Genomic DNA, 24,301 nt, shown 5'->3' with positions numbered 1-24,301 from the left:
GGTATAACTGTAATAGCCATGCTCGGGATGTATTTCTTTTCCCTAACAGTTCTGCTTTTTATGTTTTCAATCTCTGTTTAAACACCCTCATTGACTGTAGTTTAATTATAAAAACACTGCAAATCCTTTTTGGAAACTGGCATAGGATGCCATAAAATAAAAAACGTTTTATTTTCTAGATGATAAAAAGTAAAGTAGTTGAAATTTATGTCTTTTTGAACATCTAACCAAGCTGTAAAATTAAGTACACTGGGAAAAGAATGTGTAGCCATGTTTTCTGAAGCTTGATCGGGCTCTTAGCCAGAGAGGAATCCACCAGGAGACACAGACATGGACATTCATTAGACACAGAGGTGCACAGGTTTTAAATTCACTTTCCTTTAAGAACATGACTTGATCAGGACAAATATATACATACACACATATATTCAATATTCACAAGGGAAGTTTACTATTAGCATATGGAAAGGCCAGAAAATCCTAGGTTTGTGATAGAAAAAAACCTGTCTCTGACTCTGTTGTGAAAAGACAGACCTAGGCTGATGGAGGAGAATGATGTCAGTTGGCCTGTCCAGCTTCTAGGACAGGGACTTGTCACTGTGCCTGGAACACAGAGATGCCAAGCCTTTGATTCAAGACTCAGCAATGCCTTGGGTATTATGAGTAAAGAGAGAAGATAGCAAGGTGTGGTGGTAATCTAATTGTATTGAAATATTATTTTGATTTGTACTGAAATATTAATTTGATTGTATGTTAATAAATAAAGTTGTCTGGGGGTCAGAGCTATTAGAGCCATAGCAAGAGTGTGGCGGTGGTGGCACACGCCTTTAATCCCATAGATATCTGTGTGTTCAGGGTCAGAGCTATTAGAGCCATAGCAAGAGTGTGGCGGTGGTGGCACACACCTTTAATCCCATAAGATCTCTGTGTGTTCAGGGATACAGTCAGCATTGGAGACATATGCCTTTAAGACCTAGGGGGCTGTACATTCAGACAGTGACGAGGCAGTCATGTGTTTGGGTTTACAACCAATGAGAAGGCAGAACAACATACTATAAAAAAAACGAGCCGACAGGAAGTAGGTCTCTTTTCGCGAAGCTGGGACAGCAGGAGGAAGGGTGAGATTTTAGCTCTGAGCTCTGACTTCTCGGCTTTCTCTTTTACATTGTTTCTGTGTTTCTTATTTAATAAGACGGTTGGTTACATCTACATCTGGCGCCCAACGTGACAAGAATCCATTAAAAACCGCTTGGCTTGACGGCAGGTCCGCTTTCCCGCAAGGGCGGCAGGCGGTGGCAGGCGGCGGAGGAAGCGGCAGGAAGCGGCCGGCGTCTTAGTCCGAGCTGCCGGCGTCCTAGTCCGGGTAGCAACTTCTAGCCCGGGCCTAGGTCTGTGAGCAGCTTGCCTAAAGCCGGTGCTACAAACAACTCAGACCTGCCCTGCCGAACAGGGCCCTGCCTGTAAAGCCAACGCACGTGGTCGGAGCTTAAGGAAGCCAGACCCAAGCCTTGACTCAGCACAAGAGGGAACACGTGGCTGCATTTAAGCTTTAGCCGGCTACGCTTTCTTGTGCGTTCTCTCTTTCCCCTCTCTCTCTCTCTCTCTCTCTCTCTCTCTCTCTCTCTCTCTGGATTTACACCTGGGACACTAGGTGGCTGCTTTGAAAATCCCCTCGGATTTCTACTGTTCTACGCAGATTTGGTAAGTCATAATATATCAGATATTTTAAAGGAAACTATCTAAAAGAGAATTTTTTTCCACATTAAAAAACAAATGGGTTTTATGTGTACATTAGAAGAAAATTGGTTTTTGTTCGAAATTTTAGGCAGTCTGGCAATGGAACAACTATATAATATTAGTATTGGTGGAATTATGCACCTTATCACTATAATAATCCACATTTTAATATTTAAAAAGATAGTCAATTTAAGTGCCAGGATAACAGCTTTAGAAGAACTTGTTAAACCTGTAAAAATTCAGACAGAAGAAATTAACAGTGAAGTTGTTTCAAGTCGGGATCATAAGGTTGCAGAAAGAAAGCCTGTTTTCACACAGTCACCCTTAATTTATCCTGTAACCGTACAGCAGATGCCTGATCAAATGGCTACACAAAATACTTGGGCTCCAATTGAAATGTTGGATTTAAAAAGGTTTAAGGAGGCAATAGTATCTTATGGCATGCATTCCCCATATGTAAAGCAAATGTTAAACACTTGGTCAACATATAATAGGATAGTACCACAGGACTGGCGAGACCTTGCACAAGGTGTTCTGGAACCCAGCCAGAGACTTCAATTTCTGACTTGGTTTAAGGAGGAGGCTAAAAACATAGAAAAACAATGGAGGGATAAAGGAGTACAAGTTTGCCAGGATCAGCTTATGGGTGAAGGCCAATATGCTTCAGCACAAGCAAAATGTTTATATGATGTCCAAACCCTAATTTTATGTCGAACGGCAGCCTTGAATGCATGGGACAAAGTTGAGGAACCAGGAAAAAAATCTGAGTCATTTACAAAGGTGAAGCAAGGCCCAAAAGAGTCTTTTACAGATTTTTTACAAAGACTGGCTTCAGCAGTAAAGAGAATGGTCTCGGATTCAGAAGCTGGTAAGGCAATAATTGAATCTTTGGCCTTTGAGAATGCGAATGCAGCATGCAAAAGAATAATCAGGCCATTAAGGGCAAGATCTGCACCTATGGAAGATTGGATTAGAGAAACAATTAATGTTGAAGCTGATGAGCATGATGATACATGGGTAGGAGAAGTAATTTCAAAAGGTTTGAGGAGTGTTAGATGTTTTGGATGTGGAAAGCAAGGACATTTGAAAAGGGACTGTAGACAGGTCATTTCCAGAAACAATGTTTCTTCAAGGAACAATGGCAACAGAATGCCCCTTCCTTCTGGAGTATGCAGAAGGTGTGGTAAGGGAAAACACTGGACCAACGAATGTAGATCAACAAAGGACAGACGGGGTAATCCTTTGCCTCAGTCTTCGGGAAACTCCCAGAGGGGCCTCAGGCAGGCCCCCAGTGCAAATCCAGTTCAAACCTTTCCGGCAGCCATAGAGGAAATGCCTGCTCTGGAGAGCGATTAAATAACCAAATGCCTATTGGAATAAATCATGCTGGTCAGGATGATGAAACAGAGAGAATAGAAAATTCAGGAGAAAACATAAAGAAAATTTTTTGGCAAACTTCTATTAATGAACAAAGACCAAAATTAACAATAAAAATAAATGGTGTTTTGTTGTCTGGTCTGGTAGACACAGGTGCGGACGTTACCATAATTGCACCAGAATTTTGGCATCCAACTTGGCCTCTTCAGGAGGTAAACGTTCAACTATTAGGAATTGGGACATTATCTCAGGTGAAACAGAGTGCAAGATGGCTCGAATGTATAGGTCCGGAAGGACAGAGAGGAAAATTAAAACCATATGTGGCTAACATAACTATGAACCTGTGGGGTCGAGACTTGTTGCAACAATGGAATACTCAGATTAACATCCCTCCAATCTCAGAAACAAATCATAAACTAGCACATGTTACTGAGAGAAATATTAGAAGATATTGTTCTAATGAGTGGTCACCAGCCATCCATATTATACAAGAACAGGGCACAATAACTGATGATCTTCCAAAGACACCAACAGCTCTACCTTTAAAATGGTTAACAGACAAGCCTGTATGGGTCCAGCAATGGCCTTTAACAACAGAGAAACTCCAGGCTTTAGAAGAGCTGGTAGAAGAACAGTTAAATGCTCAGCATATTGAAGAATCAACCAGCCCTTGGAATTCTCCTGTATTTGTTATTAAAAAGAAATCTGGTAAATGGAGAATGGTAACAGACCTTAGGGCAATTAACAAAGTAATTCAGCCAATGGGTTCTCTACAATCTGGGATGCCTTTGCCTACTCTGTTACCAAAAGGATGGCCTCTCATAGTTATTGATTTAAAAGACTGTTTCTTTTCAATACCCTTACAAGAAAAAGACAAAGAAAGATTTGCTTTTACAGTGCCTACTTATAATAATTCTCAACCGGTTAAAAGATTTCAATGGAGGGTCCTCCCACAGGGAATGTTGAATAGCCCAACTCTGTGCCAATATTTTGTACAACAGCCATTGGAAGTGATACGTAAAAAATTTCCTAAATCTATAATTTATCATTATATGGACGATATTTTACTAGCTGACTCAAATGCAGATACTTTAGAAATAATGTTTGAAGAAGTAAAGAAAATTTTGCCTTGCTGGGGATTACAAATTGCTCCTGAAAAGATACAAAGAGGAGATTCTATTAATTATTTAGGATATAAAATAGAGCTACAAAAAATTAGACCCCAAAAGGTGCAAATTCGGAGAGATAGACTACAGACTCTTAATGACTTTCAAAGATTATTTGGAGATATTTCTCATCTACGAACTATTGTTGGGGTAAAAAATGATGAACTGACTAATTTGTTCAAAACCTTAGAAGGTGACAAGGACTTAAATAGTCCAAGAGAATTATCACCTGAAGCTGAGAAAGAATTAGCCTTGGTAGAAAAGAAAGTGCATGAAGGACACGTGAATCGTATTGATCCAAAGCTGGATTGCATTTTGGTTATCTTACCTTCTAGGCGTTCTCCTACTGGAATATTAATGCAGAGGGAAGATATTATATTGGAATGGATATTTTTACCAAATAAACCAAATAAAAAATTAAAAACTTATGTGGAAAAAATCTCTGACTTGATTTACAAAGGAAAATTGAGACTTCGTCAATTAGCAGGCATAGACCCAGCAGAAATTGTCGTACCATTAACTAAGGAGGACATTGAAAAATTATGGGCAGAAAGTGAACCTTGGCAAAGAGCTTGCAGTAATTTTTTGGGAGAAATTAACAGCAAATATCCCAAAAGCAATAGAATTGATCTTATAAAGAGAGCTGAATGGATCTTGCCTCGAATTGTACGGCAAAAACCCATATCTGGAGTTCGTACATTTTATACAGATGCCAACAAAGAAGGAAAGGCAGGTTACAAATCAGAAAATTTAAGTAAAGTGGTTCAAAGTCCGTATAATTCAGTTCAAAAATCAGAATTGTATGCTATTCTGTTGGTATTAATGGATTTTTCAGAACCTCTCAACATAGTAACTGACTCTCAGTATGCTGAAAGAGTGGTGTTACATATTGAGACTGCAGAATTTATCCCTGATGCTTCAGAATTAACTTCACTATTTATTCAATTACAAGATACAATCAGGAAAAGGAATCATCCTTTATATATAACTCACATTCGATCCCATACTGGTCTGCCAGGCCCTCTAGCACAAGGCAATGATGAAATTGATAAATTATTGATAGGAAATGTGCTGGAGGCCTCAGAATTCCATAAAAAACATCACGTTAATAGTAAAGGTTTAAAAAAGGATTTTTCCATAACCTGGCAACAAGCCAAAGAAATAGTAAAGAAATGTCCTACTTGTTCCTTCTACAATCAAACGCCATTACCAGCAGGATGTAACCCAAAGGGTACTCAGAGAAATGAAATCTGGCAGATGGACGTGTTTCACTTTGCAGAATTTGGAAAATTGAAATATGTACACCACACTATCGATACTTATTCAGGATTTCAATGGGCAACTGCTTTGAGTTCTGAAAAAGCTGATTCTGTAATCACTCATTTGCTAGAAGTTATGGCCATCATGGGTATACCTGCACAAATCAAAACTGACAATGCTCCATCATATGTCTCTGTTAAAATGAAACAGTTTTTTGCTTATTACAATATAAAGCATATTACAGGCATACCACATAATCCTACAGGTCAAGCAGTTATAGAAAGATCAAACAGAACTCTAAAGGATATGCTAAATAAACAGAAATGGGTAATAAAAACCCCCAGAAATAGACTGCATAATGCTCTTCTAACTTTGAATTTTCTGAATGCCAATGAGAAAGGAACAACAGCTGCAGAGAGACATTGGATAATAGAAAAAAACTACAGAATTAAATCAGCCTATATACTTTAAGGATGTGCTGACCTCAGAATGGAAACCAGGGTATGTATTACATTGGGGACGTGGTTTTGCTTTTGTTTCTACAGGAGAAGATAAGCTGTGGGTACCATCAAAATTGATAAAGGTTTGATTTGAACAAGAGAGACCTCTTAATTGAGGAGGTGATAGTTCATCAACCAGCATGAACATCCAATTTAAACTAACTTGTATCAATAACACATGCCTTTTCATTTAATCAGATAATAACTTGTCAAAAGGAAACATCCCCAAAATTAGTCTTGGGGAAAGGTTTTTGTTTTTGTCTTTTAGGAGAATGAAGGTTAAGGAATCTGAAGAACACTGGACAAATGAGACAACTGAAGAAAAGGGACAAATCATCTATCCCAAGAAACAGAGTGAAACGGTGTATGGGTATATATTATCTAAAAAAATTTTATGTCTTCCTAAATGTTTGTTTCTGCTTTTCTCTAAAGATTTAACACTATTGGTTTTCTAATAGTCCCAGTTCAATTAAAATTTAAAGCTGACTTTGGAGTTGGAGAATGGCTCTCTCCTTCTTGAAAATCAAGCATGTTGTTAAAAGGTAAATGCAAACTCCCTGTATCATGCCAGAATAAGAGACATCTTCTGCTATGGTACAGGACAAAAGCAAAATTAATTAAGGGACGATTCTATTACTAATCTCAACTCTTTGATTCTATTCTGATTCTTTAAACTTTTCTCAAATTATAAATTTTATATCAAAATTTACAAGATTAATATATATATACATTTTAAACTTTGTTAAGATATGAATGGTCACATTGAGTACTAACTAATTCTAGAAAAAAGGCTAGCTGCATATATATGTTTTTGTGTTCGAGTCTCTTATCAGTTTTCTGCAGGAAATCATGGCCAGGCCTAACATCAGCTGAAGTCTCCAGAAAGAAGATGGGGCCCCACAACAACAACAATTCCACGTGGACAATAATAATATCATTAAGCTGACAAACATCATCCATAGATCAGCTTTGAACTATAAGATGCTCAGAGCAATTTTGAGATGACTAGCTGAGATGATCCAGTCTCAAAGACTACTTGAATAAGGACTTGAGATAAACCCTGAACTTTGGCATTATACACAGACTGGATAATGAAGGATATAGTTACCTCTCTTAGAATTTGACAATTAACCTAAAATTTTTCTTTCAGGATAAAGAAAACTTCGCCCATACCCAGCAGGAAGCAATTTTAAGAATACGACGCCCACATTCCCAAAGAGGTGGTGTGGGGCGGGTGGTTTTTTGGTCTTTTTAATGGGTTTTGGGTCTGGGATAATTTTCAGTATTTAGGGGGGTTGGTTACAAGTTATTGTCAAGGGTTAGGAAAAAGGCTAAGCAAAGGAAATTAGATTTAAGGTTCTTGTTTAAAAAAAAAAAAGAGAGAAAGAAAGAAAAGAAAAAGACAATTACTAATTTTAAATACTTTACATTGGATTGGATTGTTTTATATTGTACACAAATTTGAAACTGATATTGTTAGAAAATGCTATATGTATATTTCTAATTGTATTTATTCCATCCATTTAACAATGTAATGCAAATTTCTGATCCTTGAATGTTATTATTATCAACTATTAGGATATAAAGAAATGAAAGCTAGTAGTTAGACATTATCAAAGAACTTGTAGTCATATTAGATATGTTTTAAAAATTGAGCAGAGATGTTTTAGACAGGTCATCTTCAAACCCTTCAGAGATCTACAGAATATGGCATTTAAAATGTTTTAATAACTTAGAAAATTTTTCTTTTTTGAGACATGTCGGCTCCTGGCAGTACCAATCTACTTTAGAGAAAATATGGGCATTGAAGAAACTGCATATGGAGTCAACTTTCATTCTGGCAAAAGTTAAGCCACTGGACAACAAAATATCCTCGAATCAACAGGACAAAATGGACAGACAGATCACGAAACAAGGGACTACTGATTCTTGCCAAAACAAGTGTGGTTATGGCTTTATCAAAAGGCATCTTCTGAGGCCAGGACAATATGGCCCCATCCCTGAAGTGGCCTTCGCATCCGGAAAAGGTACAGTGCCCTTTTCTTCGAAGGCAGCTTAACAGGCAGAGGGCCGATGGATTCTGTTGTACAATGGAACAGCAGCTGAAAGCTCATGCCTCTCAAAAGTAGACTGGCATTTAATAGAGGGATGTAGAGAAGAAGGGGATGCTGAGATGAAGCCATATATACACAGACAAGAAGAATGGACAGCTGAATTAAAAAACTGTCAACAATTTCCAGAATTTAAAATCCTGAATCATGACAGGACACTAGTGGAATTCAGGTGTTTCTGGTACGTGGACTGCTCTCACCCAATGTGAGGTTGAACTGTTGACCTTGTGTACATCCTACTTCACAAATGAGTCTGTCAGATACACTAAGCCTATAGGCTGAAGATGATGCCCCAACACTACGGAGAAACCTCAGGCGACTGCCCAGGCAGCTGGCTGTTTCTGTCAACTCACAAAATTTTTTGGAAGTTGCTTGCATGCACTTCCTGTTTTTATTTTTGTTAGCTAATTATTCCCTTCTTGGGTCTCTGAGGGAGTTGAAGATTAGTTAGTTATGGTTGAAGATTAGTTAGTTATAGTTGAAAATTAATTAGGATAGAAAGTACATTAGATACATCTTGGAATTATCAAAATAGGATAGATAATGGAATTATTTTCTCTGATTCGTCAAATACCTGTTTAGGTATTTATTACTTGTATATATTGTATATAGTTATTGTACTTTTGTATATAGTTTTTCTTTTGTTAGTCATAACCTTTTGCTTTTTTTCTTTTTATTAAAATAGAAAAGGGGAAATGTGGTGGTAATCTAATTGTATTGAAATATTATTTTGATTTGTACTGAAATATTAATTTGATTGTATGTTAATAAATAAAGTTGTCTGGGGGTCAGAGCTATTAGAGCCATAGCAAGAGTGTGGCGGTGGTGGCACACGCCTTTAATCCCATAGATATCTGTGTGTTCAGGGTCAGAGCTATTAGAGCCATAGCAAGAGTGTGGCGGTGGTGGCACACGCCTTTAATCCCATAAGATCTCTGTGTGTTCAGGGATACAGTCAGCATTGGAGACATATGCCTTTAAGACCTAGGGGGCTGTACATTCAGACAGTGACGAGGCAGTCATGTGTTTGGGTTTACAACCAATGAGAAGGCAGAACAACATACTATAAAAAAACGAGCCGACAGGAAGTAGGTCTCTTTTCGCGAAGCTGGGACAGCAGGAGGAAGGGTGAGATTTTAGCTCTGAGCTCTGACTTCTCGGCTTTCTCTTTTACATTGTTTCTGTGTTTCTTATTTAATAAGACGGTTGGTTACATCTACAGCAAGGTGATTGCAGACAACCTAAACAGAGAAAAATTCTGTGTGGGATACACTGGAAATTTTTCCAGTTTTCTGGTGCTAGCTAAAGTTTTGTGCCTATGAGGATCATGAATTCATATCTCTGTGCACGGTAGAGACATTCTAGCCTCTTGCACATGTTACTTTTGTTTTAGATATTATTCTTTTAGTTTGTTTTAAAATCCAAAATTGTAATTCAGTTTCCACTGGTCTTGGCAGAAGTCTTTCTTTTAGATGTTATTACAGAGGAGGTTTAACAAATTTATTGTGAGAGTTAGGATTTCTTTAAAGAAGATAGCCATTTTTGTAGTTAGAAATGAACGTTCCTGTATTGACAGCCTTTAAAGTAGCTTACAAATGAGAAGGGATTGGTAAAGGCTTCTTAGCTTACAGTACTAATGTCACATCTGGAAAAATGAGTGAGCTACAGTTGCTACTTCCTTCTGCTGGGAGAGCCCAGGGACGTTTATTTAACAAGGGAAGCTGCTGTGACATCAAATTAATTGTGAGCACAGAGCAAACCTCTAGGCTTGTGAGTCACACAGTTCCTGTTTTCCCTCTTTGGAGAGTTTCAAAACATGTGAAATATAAATTACCAGGACAATAACACACTGACTTTCCATTTGATTCCCAAAGTCTATATTCTAAAACTTGGGAAAATGAAAAATCCTACCGGAAGCTTGGAAATGTTTAAACATAATTTTAAAATTTTTTCATTTTTTCTTTATTTTGTGTGCACATTTGTGCCCCAGCACCAGCATGCAGACTGAAGTTAGAGGGAAACATGAAGGAGCTGGGTTATCTTGCCACCTGAGGGGTCCTGGGGACCAAACTCAGATCATTAGAGTTGGCAGCAAGTGCCTTTACCTGATCAGCCAGCTTGCTGGCCCTCAAATATCACACACTTTATCTTACAAGATTTTCTTTGAGATTTAATAGGTTAATCTGTCGTCAACCTAGAAATATCTGGAGCATGTTGAGTGGCCTGACCATTTTCGCTTGGCAACATTCTCTTTGCTTTCCATGTCCATTAAAGAGGTAACATTAAGATGGAAAACAATTTGTGCTGCCCATATGTGCTTAGGTGTGGGGCCATCACTGGGGGGGGGGGGAGGCATGGGAAGACGAGGCCTTGTCCCCAAGGAGCATTACTCTCCCTTCCTCTGCCACCGTCAACAGCTGGACTCAAGGGGTTATTAACGACAAGAACAAATGGAGGATGTGAAGTTGGGCGGAGGGAGGTAATGGTGGATGATTCATTTAAAATACAGTTTTTAAATGCATCAACACTTTCAAATAAGAGATAGGATAAAAATAATATTAAAAATAAAAAAAAACAAAGTGAACTAAAAACAGTGGTAATTAACAGCATAGATTAACTGTCTGAAATCAAGTGTGTGGGGTAGAAATCCAACCCTCTGCTCTCTTTGAAGTTGAATTGTTACATGCAATGTGAGTGATGGTGAGGTTGGCAGGCCTTACATGGATATTGGCTGGCACAGCTGTGTACATTCGTAGGCATTGCACAGGATGCTGGCAGACCTCAAGGGTTCCTTGTTGAGGAAGAAAATCCTCAGGGAAAGACTTGATTTTCTTATAAGTCCAATTGTGGGTGGTTCAAGGAAGAAGATAGTCATAGCATGCAACATTTTTGAAGATTTTTTTTCAAACAAATCAGTTTTCACAGGAGGTATAAAGTTATTATAAGTGCAGGTAGTAGCAGCAGCTAATAATACTATAAAATAGTTGTTTATAATAAATATAATATTCATATTTGGTTCTATTTAAATCTTAGAGCATATATAGTCTCAGATATTCATTTTCACTATCATATTTTATTACTTTTAATAAGTTTCTATGCATCAGTATATCTGGGTAGTGCACTCTTGGGAACACTTGTCCTGCAAAATGTTTCCCCAAAATGTGCTATTTTTCAAGTAATTTTGATGAATTCTGTATACTATAAGAGAATATATGTATTTAAAAGATGACTATAGTACTGTGATTTTTTAAAAAAGAAATTGTTTTTTTATATGTGTGCTAAATTATGAGTTCAGTTGTGATTTCTGGCATTTTCTTGAACCTATTATGGAAGGGGAGAGAGAGAGAATGAGAATTGGAATGTAGTCATGACTTGATGTTGCTGGTTTTTAAAGACAATTACACGAAGATTCATGATTGTATTCTACCTGCATTTGTGTGAAATTTCACACATTAGAAATTACAATTGGGAAAAAGTAAAATAAAATGGCCCTCCAGATCCATGAGCTCCGTATTCACAGATTCAACTCATTGTGGACCAAAAATACATGTGAAGTAGTTGCATCTTTTAGAATATGAACAGAGAATTTTAAAAAATCATTTTTCCTTAAGCAATACAACACCACAACTATTCTCACAGACTTTACATTATATTAATTACTATAAATTAACTGGAGATTATTAAGACATAGAAAAGATGTGCACAGATAATATGTAAACATCCATGTTATATAAGAGACTATATAGTATCCTCAGATTTTGGTTTTTGTAAAGGGCTGGAACCAGTCCCAGAACCCATTTTCTGAGAGGTGATTTTACATAAAACATGTATATTTATAAAGACTGTACAATGGAAACAAGAGCTGAGAAGAGTGCCGGGGAGGAGGTCAATTGTTTATCGTAACATTCCCTCCACATACTGAGCGCTAGTCTATTCATCTCAAGGAGACTCTGTTAATATCTCTAGTGGATATTTTGGGAATGGTTAGGATATACACATATATAATAGAACCAATATTAATCTGCTGAATAACTGATAGTTTCAGGCTTTTAGAATATGTAGTCTTCTCTGGATGTTGAAAACATTAAAGTAAAATATGCAAAAGTTAAAAAACTCTTCTTATGTCTACATTCCAATATGTACAAGTAATTAAAATATCACCAGGAATTTTTCTATGTATAATGATAATTATCATGAAGTGAAATGGAATAATGAAATAAGAAGAATGAATGGTAGTACATATTTTGAAGGATAAGAAGCAACTGTTTTATGTCTGAATATTAGTTATAACACTGGTTATAAACTACAAATGTTTAGTAGTTAAACAAAAACTTCTGTATAAAAATCCCTAGCAATGAGCATTGTAAGGCACACCTTTAACCCTAGCACTCAGGAGGCAGAAGCAGGCAGATCTTTGTGAGTTTTGGAACAGCCAGAGTCACATAGAGACACTCTGTCTCAAAACAGCAAAAATTAAATAAATAAATATCCCATGAATACTTTTATAAAGCTCAATAATTTCATTTTTATAATTTTACCTTAAATTCCCATAAATTATAAGCATCTGCTAAAATGCCAATTGCATCCCCAACAATCATTTCTCATGGTAGGAAAACTAAATTAGGTAGCATTTTTTTTTTTAATGCTCAAAGTAAGTTCCAGAGTTACTAAATAAGATTTATGTTTTCACATGAAATTGATTATAACTTTTCATGTCTGAGAAACTGCATTCTAGAATCTAAATAAATGAAACATGCTAGTTACTTTAAAAAATAAATTATGCATCCATTTGAACTCTGCATGCAGACAGAAGTCCTTTGTGGTAGCACTTGTAGTTTCTTTTGTTACTGTCTTCTCAGAGACCAGCAAGCTTTCTACTGTTGACTTTTATGAAAATTCAAACAAGAATATTTGCATTTATTACAATATACTGCCAAACCTTGCATTAATTTCCATTGATGCCCATTAATTTGATAAATGTTTTGTCATTTGTACCATTTGCACTGTCAAAACAAGTTAATTATATCTTACTGACATCTTTGACAATTGCTTTAACTATGGCAAAAAAAAAATGTGTCTTATTTGCTTCAATATGAATTTCTTCTTGCCTGTTAAAAGCTTGAACTAAGAAAGAAGATCAAGGAAGGCCCAGGTCAAGACCGATGGTAAACAGTCATGCTCAAGACTCTCACACAAAGGCTCTCATTTTACTAGTAGAAAATTTTACGTACCTGCATAATCTGTTCTTGCATAATGCCCATCTTCAGATTTAGTGGTTGTAGTTGTGTTATCTATTAAAAAATAATAATAAAAGCCAGTTAACCATTTCCTAGGTATCTATCAAATTTACTCTTCCAACAATACCTTCATTTCTTTATTGCAGGTAAGGTTTGTTATTTTCCTCAACAACAACAGCTCAATTATAGTTTTGAGCACTCTATACAAAGGCAGACTTTCAATGCACATTTATGTTTGTGTGAATAACAGAATGGTCTCTGCTTTCTGAAGTTTGGGACAATAAGGTTCAGAACTGTAACTGAGATACATTCAATAACAGAAAAACCAGTCCAAGCTCCCTACACTATTTCTTCTGAACAACAAAACAGAGTATTCTATGTTCAGCTTTTAGGGAGGTACTTAATATATCAATACATGAAAGAGTGATTGCTTTTAATTCCAATGTTTCTAATCAATTCTTAAATTCTTGACCAGACTTTCTCTTTAGCCTCTGTCAGGAGGATGGCTGTGGTCTTCTGAACACTGGCTCCGGTGACAATACAGTCTTGTTAGATTGGAAAAGACATGCACTGTTGCTGATGGGCCCTCCAACACCTATAATCAACACAAATCTACAGTTGACTACGCAATCCATTGTGAATCAGAACTGTCTTTCGGAAATGAAATAGCTGCCTAATAAGGAGCTATCTTCCCTTTTCATTTCTGCACAGAGACTAAAAACATTCTTTGAGATGAAATTTTGCTACGAACATTACCTTGACATCGACCCAGAGACATGACTTCAATTTTCTCCTGTTTCTGACATGACGCTTCTTTGATTTGACATGCATTATCATACGATTTCCCATCAGAAGCGCAGAGGGGGTTGAAGTTGGTTTGCGAACAGTCAATGTTGCATACACACCTAAAGGAAGAGAGAAATAAGATGTGGGGCGTCAACAGTGATATCACCACAGTGTAAGTAAAATACAAATGGGAGAGAGGTAGCTGAGCAAAATGCAACAGAATCGAGTTGTGCTCTTCCAGAGAAGTTCTGCCAGTTTTCTGGGATGAAAATGCAACACAGAACTAATAGTACATAATCCGGAGGACCTAGTAGTGAATCAAAAATAAACGTACATAAATCTCACAAGGCTATGTGAAGAATTCAAATTGGGTACTGTAGCAGAGCTGCTTTGGAAGTGACTGAAACACACTCCTGTGCCTTCTTTCGTGGAATGGCTAAACGGTTGAGAAGAGCTCAAAAGAATGTCCCAGAGGCCAGTAAAACAGAAGGCAATCAAGTGCATTCTTTGGAATGCCATCAGTAGAGATGCTTCTCCAGCACAAAGGAGACTATGCATGAAATATACCAAACAAGAAGCTTCAGTGGTCCTTAGCCTTTTGGAGAGCCACAAAAGCCCTTAGAGAACGAAGCGGCAGGTGTGGGTAGCCTCTCCGAAACACTCATACCCTAGAAAAAGAATTTACATGAGCTTGCATGGGGTTCTCAGGCTTCTTTCAGCATATCCCAAGATTCCTTCCCAAGGTATACAGTTTCTACTTTTGTCTGGTATTTTACATAATAAAGTGACAAATTCAAATTGGTTGCTGCTCATGGCTTTAATATTTTTCTTCTAAAGACTAGAGAAACATTTGGTGAATTAAGGAGAATTAATTAGGTCACATAAACTACAATTGAATATTGTGAAACAAACCTTATAAAATTATTTTTAAGTGTTCTCTCAATTCTGTTTTACAGTCTACGTTCTTCTTTGGAATATCACATCTTGGTTAAGAGCACTGGCTGTTCTTGCAGAGGGCTCAGCACCCACATGCTGACTCACAAACATGGGTAATTCCTGCTTCGGGGGACCTGACATCCTCTCCTGGCCTTGGCAATTGCTGTATGAATGTAGCTGCATATACATCCATTTGGAAAAACACCCGTACTCATGAAAAAGCACTAAATCCAACCAATTAGCATATTGCATTTTTGGTGTGTGCAAACCTACTATTTCTACAGAATAAAAATTGAAAGATTATTTACATTTGTATTCTTTATTCTATATGTTCTTCTTGAAGTTGTGAATCGGTTCTGAATACATTACATGTATGCATACTATACACGCGCTAGCATGTGCGAGTGTGCATGCACACACACACACACACAAATAATAATAATAACTCCGTTGCATACTGGCTGTTAACATTCATTGCTTCATTCATGCAGCTATTACACAGGCCAAGATACCAGACAGTACATAAAACCAGGAATCTAGTAAGGTACAGGACACACACACACCGCTGTGAGGTGTGGAGGCCTGACCCTCCTCCTTTAATAGTGCATCCTGAAAATTAAAATTGCCCACAGAACTTTTAAAAGCCTAGATTGATAAGCAGATTCCTATGCCCTGTGGAAGCTGAGGTAGTGCCTAGAAGCCCCGAGTTCTGTATTCTTTTTTTTTTTTTGTTTTGTTTTTTTGTTTTTTTGTTTTTTTCGAGACAGGGTTTCCCTGTGTAGCTTTTGCGCCTTTCCTGGAACTCACTTGGTAGCCCAGGCTGGCCTCGAACTCACGGAGATCCGCCTGCCTCTGCCTCCCGAGTGCTGGGATTACAGGCGTGCGCCACCACCGCCCGGCTAAGTTCTGTATTCTTAAGTAGTAACTCTGGCACCCAACTGATTCCCGGTCTGAGAATACTGACTGATCAATGCAGTGTGGCAAGGGCTTGTCTACACACCAGCTAGTTTCAGAATGCAGTCTTTAGACCATCTGTGTCAGAATTACCTAGACTACTGCTAAAACTGTGGGCAGGAAATGTACTAGTATGCTTAAAATATATACTTTCATGTGTGGAAGAATTTCCCTAGTAGCACTTGATTAGTTTTATATTCATCTACTTCAGAAATAAAAGTGAGGACAGGTGGCAACTGTCTAGATCCCTAATCCCCGAGGGTGGCAATTCCTCCTTCAGCTGTGGTGGGAAGGAGCCCAGCATGCTGCCTCTTGGGATCTGAACATCTGAGGTCAGGTGCTGACTGAGTTCACAGAGGGGTGTGCCCCTCAGAATGGCCCTGGAGAAATAGCCCTGTAGATCAGGCTTGCCTTAGCCACTGGGCTTAAAAAAAAAATTGGAGCAGTGAGGCCAACTTGCCTCACTGTGTAAAGACAGTCCCTTGTGCTTTTAAGGCGGCTTAGGTTTTAACTATCGTTCAAGATGTCTCCGAGTCTTATGAAGATCCCACACAAGCAGAATGGATGCAAAGGTACATCGCTGCCTATCTGTCGAAATAGCAACTGAGGTATCCAGAGCTTCCCCAGCTTACAAACGAAATCCAGAGAAATTCGGGAGTGCACATGTCTAAATTGGACAAACATAATTAAAATCTCCGAAACCCATACTGAATATCATATAACACCATACAGAATGATGAGATGAGAACTGTAGAGAGAAAAAGCAATTCACTCGAGTTGACTCGACTAGGCTCAGTGTTTCCACAGTGCCTCATTGACCACCGTTCCAGGCGGTTTACAGGACCCCTTTCCCATACGTCAGTCCCCACCCGCACCCTATGTGACTCATTGGACTTTGGTCTACTCCTGCCATGGTTCTGTCACAGCCTCCTTGAAGGTTTGCTTCCTTACTACCCCAAGTAAAGCATTTCAGGGAATGGGTAAGGAAAAGTACATACATTGTCGTTTCATTCCCATCGCAGAAGAAGGTGAGACTTCTTTCCGTGAAAGTGAGATAGATACAGCTTCCATTAAATCTCTGGGATATTAGCCTCCTGAAAGCATTCGCCATATTGGTCTTTCCCAGTGTCCTCCACTACTCTCCAAACTATCAAATATTAATATACAAGCAAATACTTTTGAACTTCTATCTTCTTAATCTCAGAATTGACTGAAACTGGAATTCTATGAAGAACAATTCTCCCTCTCTCCCTCCCTCCCTCCTTCTCTGAGATAGAGTCTTGGGGAGTCCAGGATAGCCTGGATCTCACTGTATAGCCATGACCTTAAACTTCTGATTCTCTGGTCTCCACTTTTCAAGTGTGGAATTACAGGTTTCTACCACCATATCCTATTTTATGTGGTGTTGGTGACTGAATCAAGAGCTTGGTACATGGGAGGTGAGAACTTCGCCCAATGAGCTGCTTTCCCAGTCTTTTATCATTTATTTAGTGGGAGATGCCACAAAGGCATGCTAAAGCAGCTTGAAAACTGTAATATGAGGAGAAAGAAAACTGTGAGCAGATTGTACAAGGATCCACTTTGCCTGTTTCCATTAGATCATTGAACTCTGATTCTAACATTATTACTTCCTGTATTTTGTACATTTAAATCTGTTAGCCTTATAAATTACAACAACAGGCAGAGTCCTAAGACCTTAGTCTGAATTTCTAGAACATTCTTCTTTGGTAATGACTGAATTATATTTGTTTTGCTAAGCATTTTAGGTATACTCAGCTTTCAATAGCTACATGCTGATAAACAAATGAAATGAATGAAGTAACTATTTTATACTCTCAAAGGAAGGTAGCCACTGCTACTATCTCCATCTCATAGGTAAGAAAATTGAGTCTGGAGGAAGCCGCATAGATTATATGCAGGAGTGCACGATTTTGCATCTAGGCAGCCTGACGCCAGAGGCTGCACCATTCTGCAAATTGAAGTTCAAGGAAAACTAAGACAGATGCACATTCATGTCATTACTGATAGAAGAGATACTTTGCATGAGTTGGATTTTAAAAAAAATGCAGTGTCTACTCCTGGGTTACTTATTACACTGTTTTGAGTTTATATTGGCTTTTAATCTCTGTCTTACCAAACAAGAGCCACACTCCTTGGAATATTGGCACATATTGTTGAATGACACTTTTGAGATATCGTGAACTAACGCTGCCGGGTATCAGAATAAATAACTAATCCTGTGGTCACTGAATTAATCTTACTACTTCAAAGCATCAGTTAGTCAGAATGGTATAGATTCAAAATGCTGTGAATAAGTTTGGCTAAATCTAAACAGTTCACACAACCATCTGAAAACATACAGGTCACTGGAGTCAACTGAAGTGTGTGTGTGTGTGTGTGTGTGTGTGTGTGTGTGTGTGTGTGTGTGTGTGTGTAAAGTTGGAGTGGTTTACCAATCTTTCCTGTGTTTCTTCTTCAAAAATTTTAAAGGAGAAATTTGCAAATTTATATGCATGGTGTAGTATGGTTTTCAGCCTTAACAACGATCACTCCATTCACAGGAGGCTCATATCCACCTCATGGTAGCATTCACTGCCTCACTACTGTTCTTTATTTTTATTTTATATTTATACTCTTCTTTAACCTCTTCAGGGCCAAGATATCCTATTTGTCTTTGAATTTCTGGTATGCAGCATAGTGCATTAGAGCAAATCTTCAATTAAATAAAAACTTGTTGAATGAATTACAGGGGGAATGGCCAGATGAACTTGGAAGGAATTCAAGAGTACAGTCATTGTGTCTCGACACTAAATTCAGAGATGTGCTAAATTAAAAGGGCTGGAAACTGGAGAGGAAATGAGACCAAGGCGGGTGACCAGTAAAGGAATGTGGGGCTGGCTGAACGTTCATACAGACCCCAGCCTACCGCTCGTAAGGCACCACTGCAACCAGCTTAGGAGAAGAACCTGCAGGAAATTAGTGTAAGCAACCACGAATCACCAGGTCTTTTCTGGTCTGTCTCTACTACCTCTGTTTTCAGAACGTTTATTTGACAGAATTCAGAAAGGCTAACTAGTAGTGATCATTTAATGAAGCTGTACTGATCCGTGCTGTGTGACCCACATGGAGCCACCAAAAAGGGTCTTCAAGAACTTAGGCTCCCACCCTCCTCATTTGTCTTTCCACAAAGAAAATACAGTACGAATCCTTCATGGCCTCAGTGACACAAATGTCCACTTGTGACAGGAGATACTTTAACCAGCCTAGCACTGCTTACAGTTTGTGATATTTGGGTATATCTGGTACTGATATAATGTGAACACTGTAGCAGTCTGGCAGTCTATTGCTAGTTCAGATGACTAGAAAATACATAAGGCTCCAGTAAGAAGGTGGCAGGATTATCATATAAGGTAACAGTGAAGTTGCAGGTCACTGGCTTGAGCAGCTTATGCAAATGAATCTGGTTCTTTTTCTTATATAGAAATGAAAGGCACTCATTTTTAAAAACAGAAACTATTCCTCTTCACTGCTTTTGGCAAATAATTGCATTATTATTCATTCTGAGAGGAGTAACTAGTTAATTACAGCATGTCACTAGCATTTTATGCAAGCCAAGGATTTGTAGGGTTGAGGTCTGCACGCATGCCTTTAAGGTTTTTTTGTTTTGTTTTGTTTTCTCTTCTTTCTTTTTCTTCCTTTTTTTCAGGGCATCTCAGTCTTTTGACATTTTGACACTGCGATTACAGAGATCTCTTTTCTTCTAAGCTACAAAGAAAAAGAACCAGCCTAACTTGAAAACAATAATTTCAGGGGTCTTTAAGTAGAAGATTCCCCCCTCAAAACTGCTTCAGATACAATTAACACCAACTAAAAACCTTAGCTCCCTTGAATTAACAGGGAAGCAAACAGCTATAGAAGACCACATGATGCTCAAAAAAGCCCAAAGCATGGGAAATAAAAGGGGGTACCCGAGACAATTGGCATACCTTTGGTTATACATGTATAATCAAATGTATATAAGCAACTCATGACTCTTTTGGGAGGTTTGACACTAATTTAGTTCCCTGCTGCATGGAAATGACCACTGTGAGGGTGATCTACACTGAGTTAAACGGTCTTTTCCGTGTGTTTAGGGATGCCTGTCATCTGCCTAAGCGTGAGGAAGCAACCCTGCCAGCTCCCAGATTACTTATTCATGTGTCTGGTTTGTGGCTGCCCTCTAATTTCACTAGATTTTGTTTCATCTATTAAACATGGCTGACACGCTGCCTCCCTCAAGGTCCTCGGCTCAGTGTCCATGCCGAATTTTGACTGTCTAACATCCCTAGTCCATTTCAAAGCACCCAGTCACATAGCAGGTCATGAGGCTGCCTCTCTAGGTTGCTTGGGGCCTTGAGGTTTGTTTCCCTTGAGGCTGTCCGTCTCCAGGGCCGTGAACAGACCCTCTCTGTGGCCTGGCCAGTAAATGAGGCCGGAGCCTCTCTCTGTGCTGGCTGTAATGGATGGCTGCATTACGTTAATAACAGTAAAACAGCATGCACCTCTCATTCGAGACTCTTGTGATGCTTTAAACCCATTTACTCATTAACTCTCATTTTTTTTTCCTTTTGATGGAACTCGATTATAAGTATTTTATCTGTAAAGAAACTTCAGTGCAGGAATGGCTCTGAATTGTGAAGGGAAAAAAATGAGGAAAGAAATGTGAAAATGTCCTAGAAAATTAAACTTTCTATATGAAGGGCAGGAACATGTCAACTGAGAACAGATCTGGTCCGGCCTGTCACAGGGCTACTCAGAGGTTTTTCTTTTATGGACATAGCGGTCCTTTTAGTTTAAAAGATAGGAGAAGGGAGCAATATCAACCTCTGTAAACATTATCCAGGATGCACTAGAATTTCACAAGGGTGGTAAGGCACATTTTTAATTTAAATAAAAATATATATATTTTACGTACATGGGTATTTTGCCTCAATGCTGTGGGATAATGCTTTTGTACACTGATTTAATAAGTCGCTGATTGGCCAGCAGCCAGGTAGGAAGTATAGGCGGGATAAGCAGACAAGGGGAATGCTGGGAAGAGGAAGGCTGAGTCAGGAGTCACCAGCCAGACACAGAGGAAGCAAGATGGCAAGGCAGAGCTGAGAAATGGTACCAAGCCATGTGGTTAAACACAAATGAGAATTATGGGTTCATTTAAGTGTAAGAGATAGTATTAAGCCTGAGCAAATGGCCAAGCAGCTATAAACAATATTAAGCCGCTGAGTGATTTCTTTTTATTTTACATAAGAGATTTTCTGGTCATTTTACATATTCGCCATGGATTCCCCTGTCCTCCCTCCTCCCACCCTCCAGCCTTCCCCCCACCCAATGCACCCCCCATTTCCACCTCCTCCAAGGCAAGGTCTCCCCTGGGGAGTCAGCCCAGCCTGGTAGATTCAGTTGAGGCAGGTCCAGTCCCCTCCTCCCTGAACCAAGGCTGAGCAAAGTGTCTCAGCATAGGCCCTAGGTTCCAAAAAGCTGGCTCATGCACCAAGGACAGGTCCTGGTCACACTGCCTGGGGGGCTCCTAAACAGTTCAAGCTAATCAACTGTCTCACTTATCCAGAGGTCCTGGTCTAGTTCCATGGGGGCTCCTCAGCTATTGGTTCATAGTTCATGTGTTTCCACTAGTTTGGGTATTTGTCCCTGTGCTTTTTCCAATCATTGTCTCGATATCTCTTGCTCATATAATCCCACCTCTGTCTTGCCGATTGGACTCCTCGATTTCTACCTAGGGTTTGGCCATGGATCTAGGCATCTGCTTCCATCAGTCACTGGATGAAAGTTCTATCATAACAGTTAGGGTGTTCAGCCATCCAATCACCAGAGTAGGTCAGCTCAGGCTCTCTCTTGACCATTGCCAGTATCTATAGTGGAGGTATCTTTGTGGATTTCTGGGGACCTCTCTAGCACTCTGCTTCTTCCTATTCCCATGGAGTCTTCATTTATCATGGTATTTCTTTCCTTGTTCTCCCACTCTGTTCCTGATCCAGCTGGGCTCTCCTGTTCCCCTAAGCTCTCTTTCCCCGACCCTTGCCCTCCATTACCCCCCTCACCCCCAGTTTGCTCATGTAGATCTCATCCATTGCTCTGTCGTTGGGAGATCCCTGTGTCTTTCTTAGGGTCCTCTTTACTAGGTGGCCTCCCTGGAGTTGTCAGTTGCAGTCTGGTCATCCTTTGCACTCTGAGTGGTTATCTTATAAGTGGGTCGTAGGATTGTGGGAGCTTGGCGGGACCCAAGAAATCTTCTGGCTACACCTGAATGTATATCTGGGCATCACATGTATGCTTGGTATGTACTGAGACCAGAGAAAAGGGGGTTGGATCCCCTGAAACTGTAGTTACAGACAGTTGTGAGCTGCTGTGTGGGTGCTGGGAATTGAACCTGGGTCCTCTGGAAGAGCAACCAGTGCTCTTAACTGCTGAGCCATCTACACACACACACACACACACACACACACACACACACACACACACACACGGCAACCCAAGGCATCTCCCAAAGTCAGCGTGTGTAAGATCCAGTGTGAGCCACTCTGAAGCAGAGGACTAGGCTAGGGCTCCCCAAGCAGCGTTTGGAGCCAGAGCCTCAGGCTTTCCCGTCTAATACTGTGTGGATCACCCCACTGAGAAATCTTAGCTACAGCTGGTTCCACACTCCTTTTTTTTTTTCCCTCCTTCATCCCATCATAAAGGGTTTAGTGTTGTTTAGTGCAAACTATTCAGCGACACACTTTTAACAACTTCTTTCCATACGGCACATTTTCCAGACACTGTGGTGTGCTGTTACGTGACAGAGACAGGCGATTCAAAAACGTCGTGGAGCACTCAGCAGAACCGATTCACCAAGTAGACCAAGATCAACTGCTGAGAAAGAAGAGGAAACGGTCCGGAAGGGGCTTCGATAGTCCCCTGTGTCTGGCTCCTTGTTCTAACCTCCACCTCCTGAGTCTTCCCAAGATGGGAAGGAAAGGGTGGAAAATGAAATGTGTAGGAAGATATCGGTAGCACTTAGATGGGGGAAACGTGGTGGACAGAATGACATGGGGAAGCATGTACCGGGTGACTGCCCCATGTGCCGGAGGACAATGACTAGATGGGAGCGAACTCTTTCCATTGAAAGGCGATCACAACAACCTGGACAGATTGAAAGGGAGCTTAAATTGAATCCGAGGAGTGGCCTTCATCTTCTGGGCCAGGGTGAGTCCTGAAAGCTTTCCGAGCACAGGGTGAGGAGGAGGTCATTATGATCAAAGCTGTGCTTCCAAAGGGTAATGATAGCTAGACCACAACAGACTACAAGGCAGAGCCACTAACGACAAGGCACTGTGATTCAGCAGGACGGGGACGGAAAGCTGGGCAGTGATGCATTTGTTATATAGAAGAAAGGGGAGGATCGATAGGCTTAGAGGGCTGCTACTTAAGGCACAGCAGAGTGCTGTATTAAGGAACAAATATGACCACAATGTCCTCCTGATCTACTCTCCCCTGCTTTCTTTACTGTCCCAGATTGTGATCAAAATTGGAAACTAAGAGGGACAGGTAGGCTCAGAGAGGATCTGGGCACGTGATACAAGAAGGCCTTTTTTCCCTATGTCTTTGCTATGGTGACAAGGACAAACCAAGTTCTATTATAATAGCAATGTCAGAGAAAAAAAAACCAATCCTAACTATGTAAGAATCATTTATTGTACACCCAGCATGACTCTTGGAAGAAGGCTGAAACAAAACCCAGTGGCAACTGGTACTTAATTAACGGCAATGCTCAGGAAGTGTTCCCCCACCCTCCTCCTCCATGAAGAAGAGCGAAAGCAAAAGTTAACTCTTGATCTGTTGTCATGGATCACAGTTACACCCCTCTTCTAGATTATTATTTTTCTACTTTGAAGCAGCTGCATTTACATCTTAAAATAATCAAAGTAAACAATTCCTCTTCCTCATGTACATTTTTAAAAATATCTTGGAGCAAAACGCTTCATTAGCATCATGTGCATGCTCTTACCCATTAAGCTAGAAAACACTCAGTAATCAGAGGTGACTGTGGTCACCGGGAGTGTAGCTGCTCTGCCTGGATGGGTCATGACCAAGGATGACTGTGGTCACCAAAAGTGTGGCCACTCTGCCTAGATGGTTTTTATGTACACAGAGGCAGAATGCATGAATAGCCCAGGAATTTGGATTATCAAAAATTGCATTAA

General features: G+C 39.6%; 1 protein-coding gene and 1 long non-coding RNA gene across 2 annotated transcripts in view; one reads left to right on the top strand and one right to left on the bottom strand.

Annotated features, from left to right (window-relative positions):
* The window catches only part of Tmeff2 (transmembrane protein with EGF like and two follistatin like domains 2), a 275,906-nt gene that overhangs the window by 42,402 nt on the left and 209,203 nt on the right, over positions 1-24,301 (bottom strand). The window contains exons 6-7 of the mRNA XM_006974866.4: positions 14,145-14,293; positions 13,383-13,442 (exon numbers count right to left, since the gene is read on the bottom strand). Coding sequence (XP_006974928.1) covers positions 13,383-13,442; positions 14,145-14,293 — 209 coding nt within the window. The remainder of the gene's footprint in view (positions 1-13,382; positions 13,443-14,144; positions 14,294-24,301) is intronic.
* LOC143268330 (uncharacterized) lies at positions 14,264-15,413 on the top strand. Its single transcript, XR_013044172.1, has 2 exons — positions 14,264-14,346; positions 15,131-15,413. It is a non-coding gene; the product is annotated as an uncharacterized LOC143268330 (long non-coding RNA).

Source organism: Peromyscus maniculatus, chromosome 13, assembly GCF_049852395.1.
Source record: "Peromyscus maniculatus bairdii isolate BWxNUB_F1_BW_parent chromosome 13, HU_Pman_BW_mat_3.1, whole genome shotgun sequence".
NCBI classification, from domain to species: domain Eukaryota; kingdom Metazoa; phylum Chordata; class Mammalia; order Rodentia; family Cricetidae; genus Peromyscus; species Peromyscus maniculatus.
The sequence above is the reverse complement of the archived record's forward strand: the minus strand, read 5'-3'. Positions and strand labels throughout refer to the sequence as shown.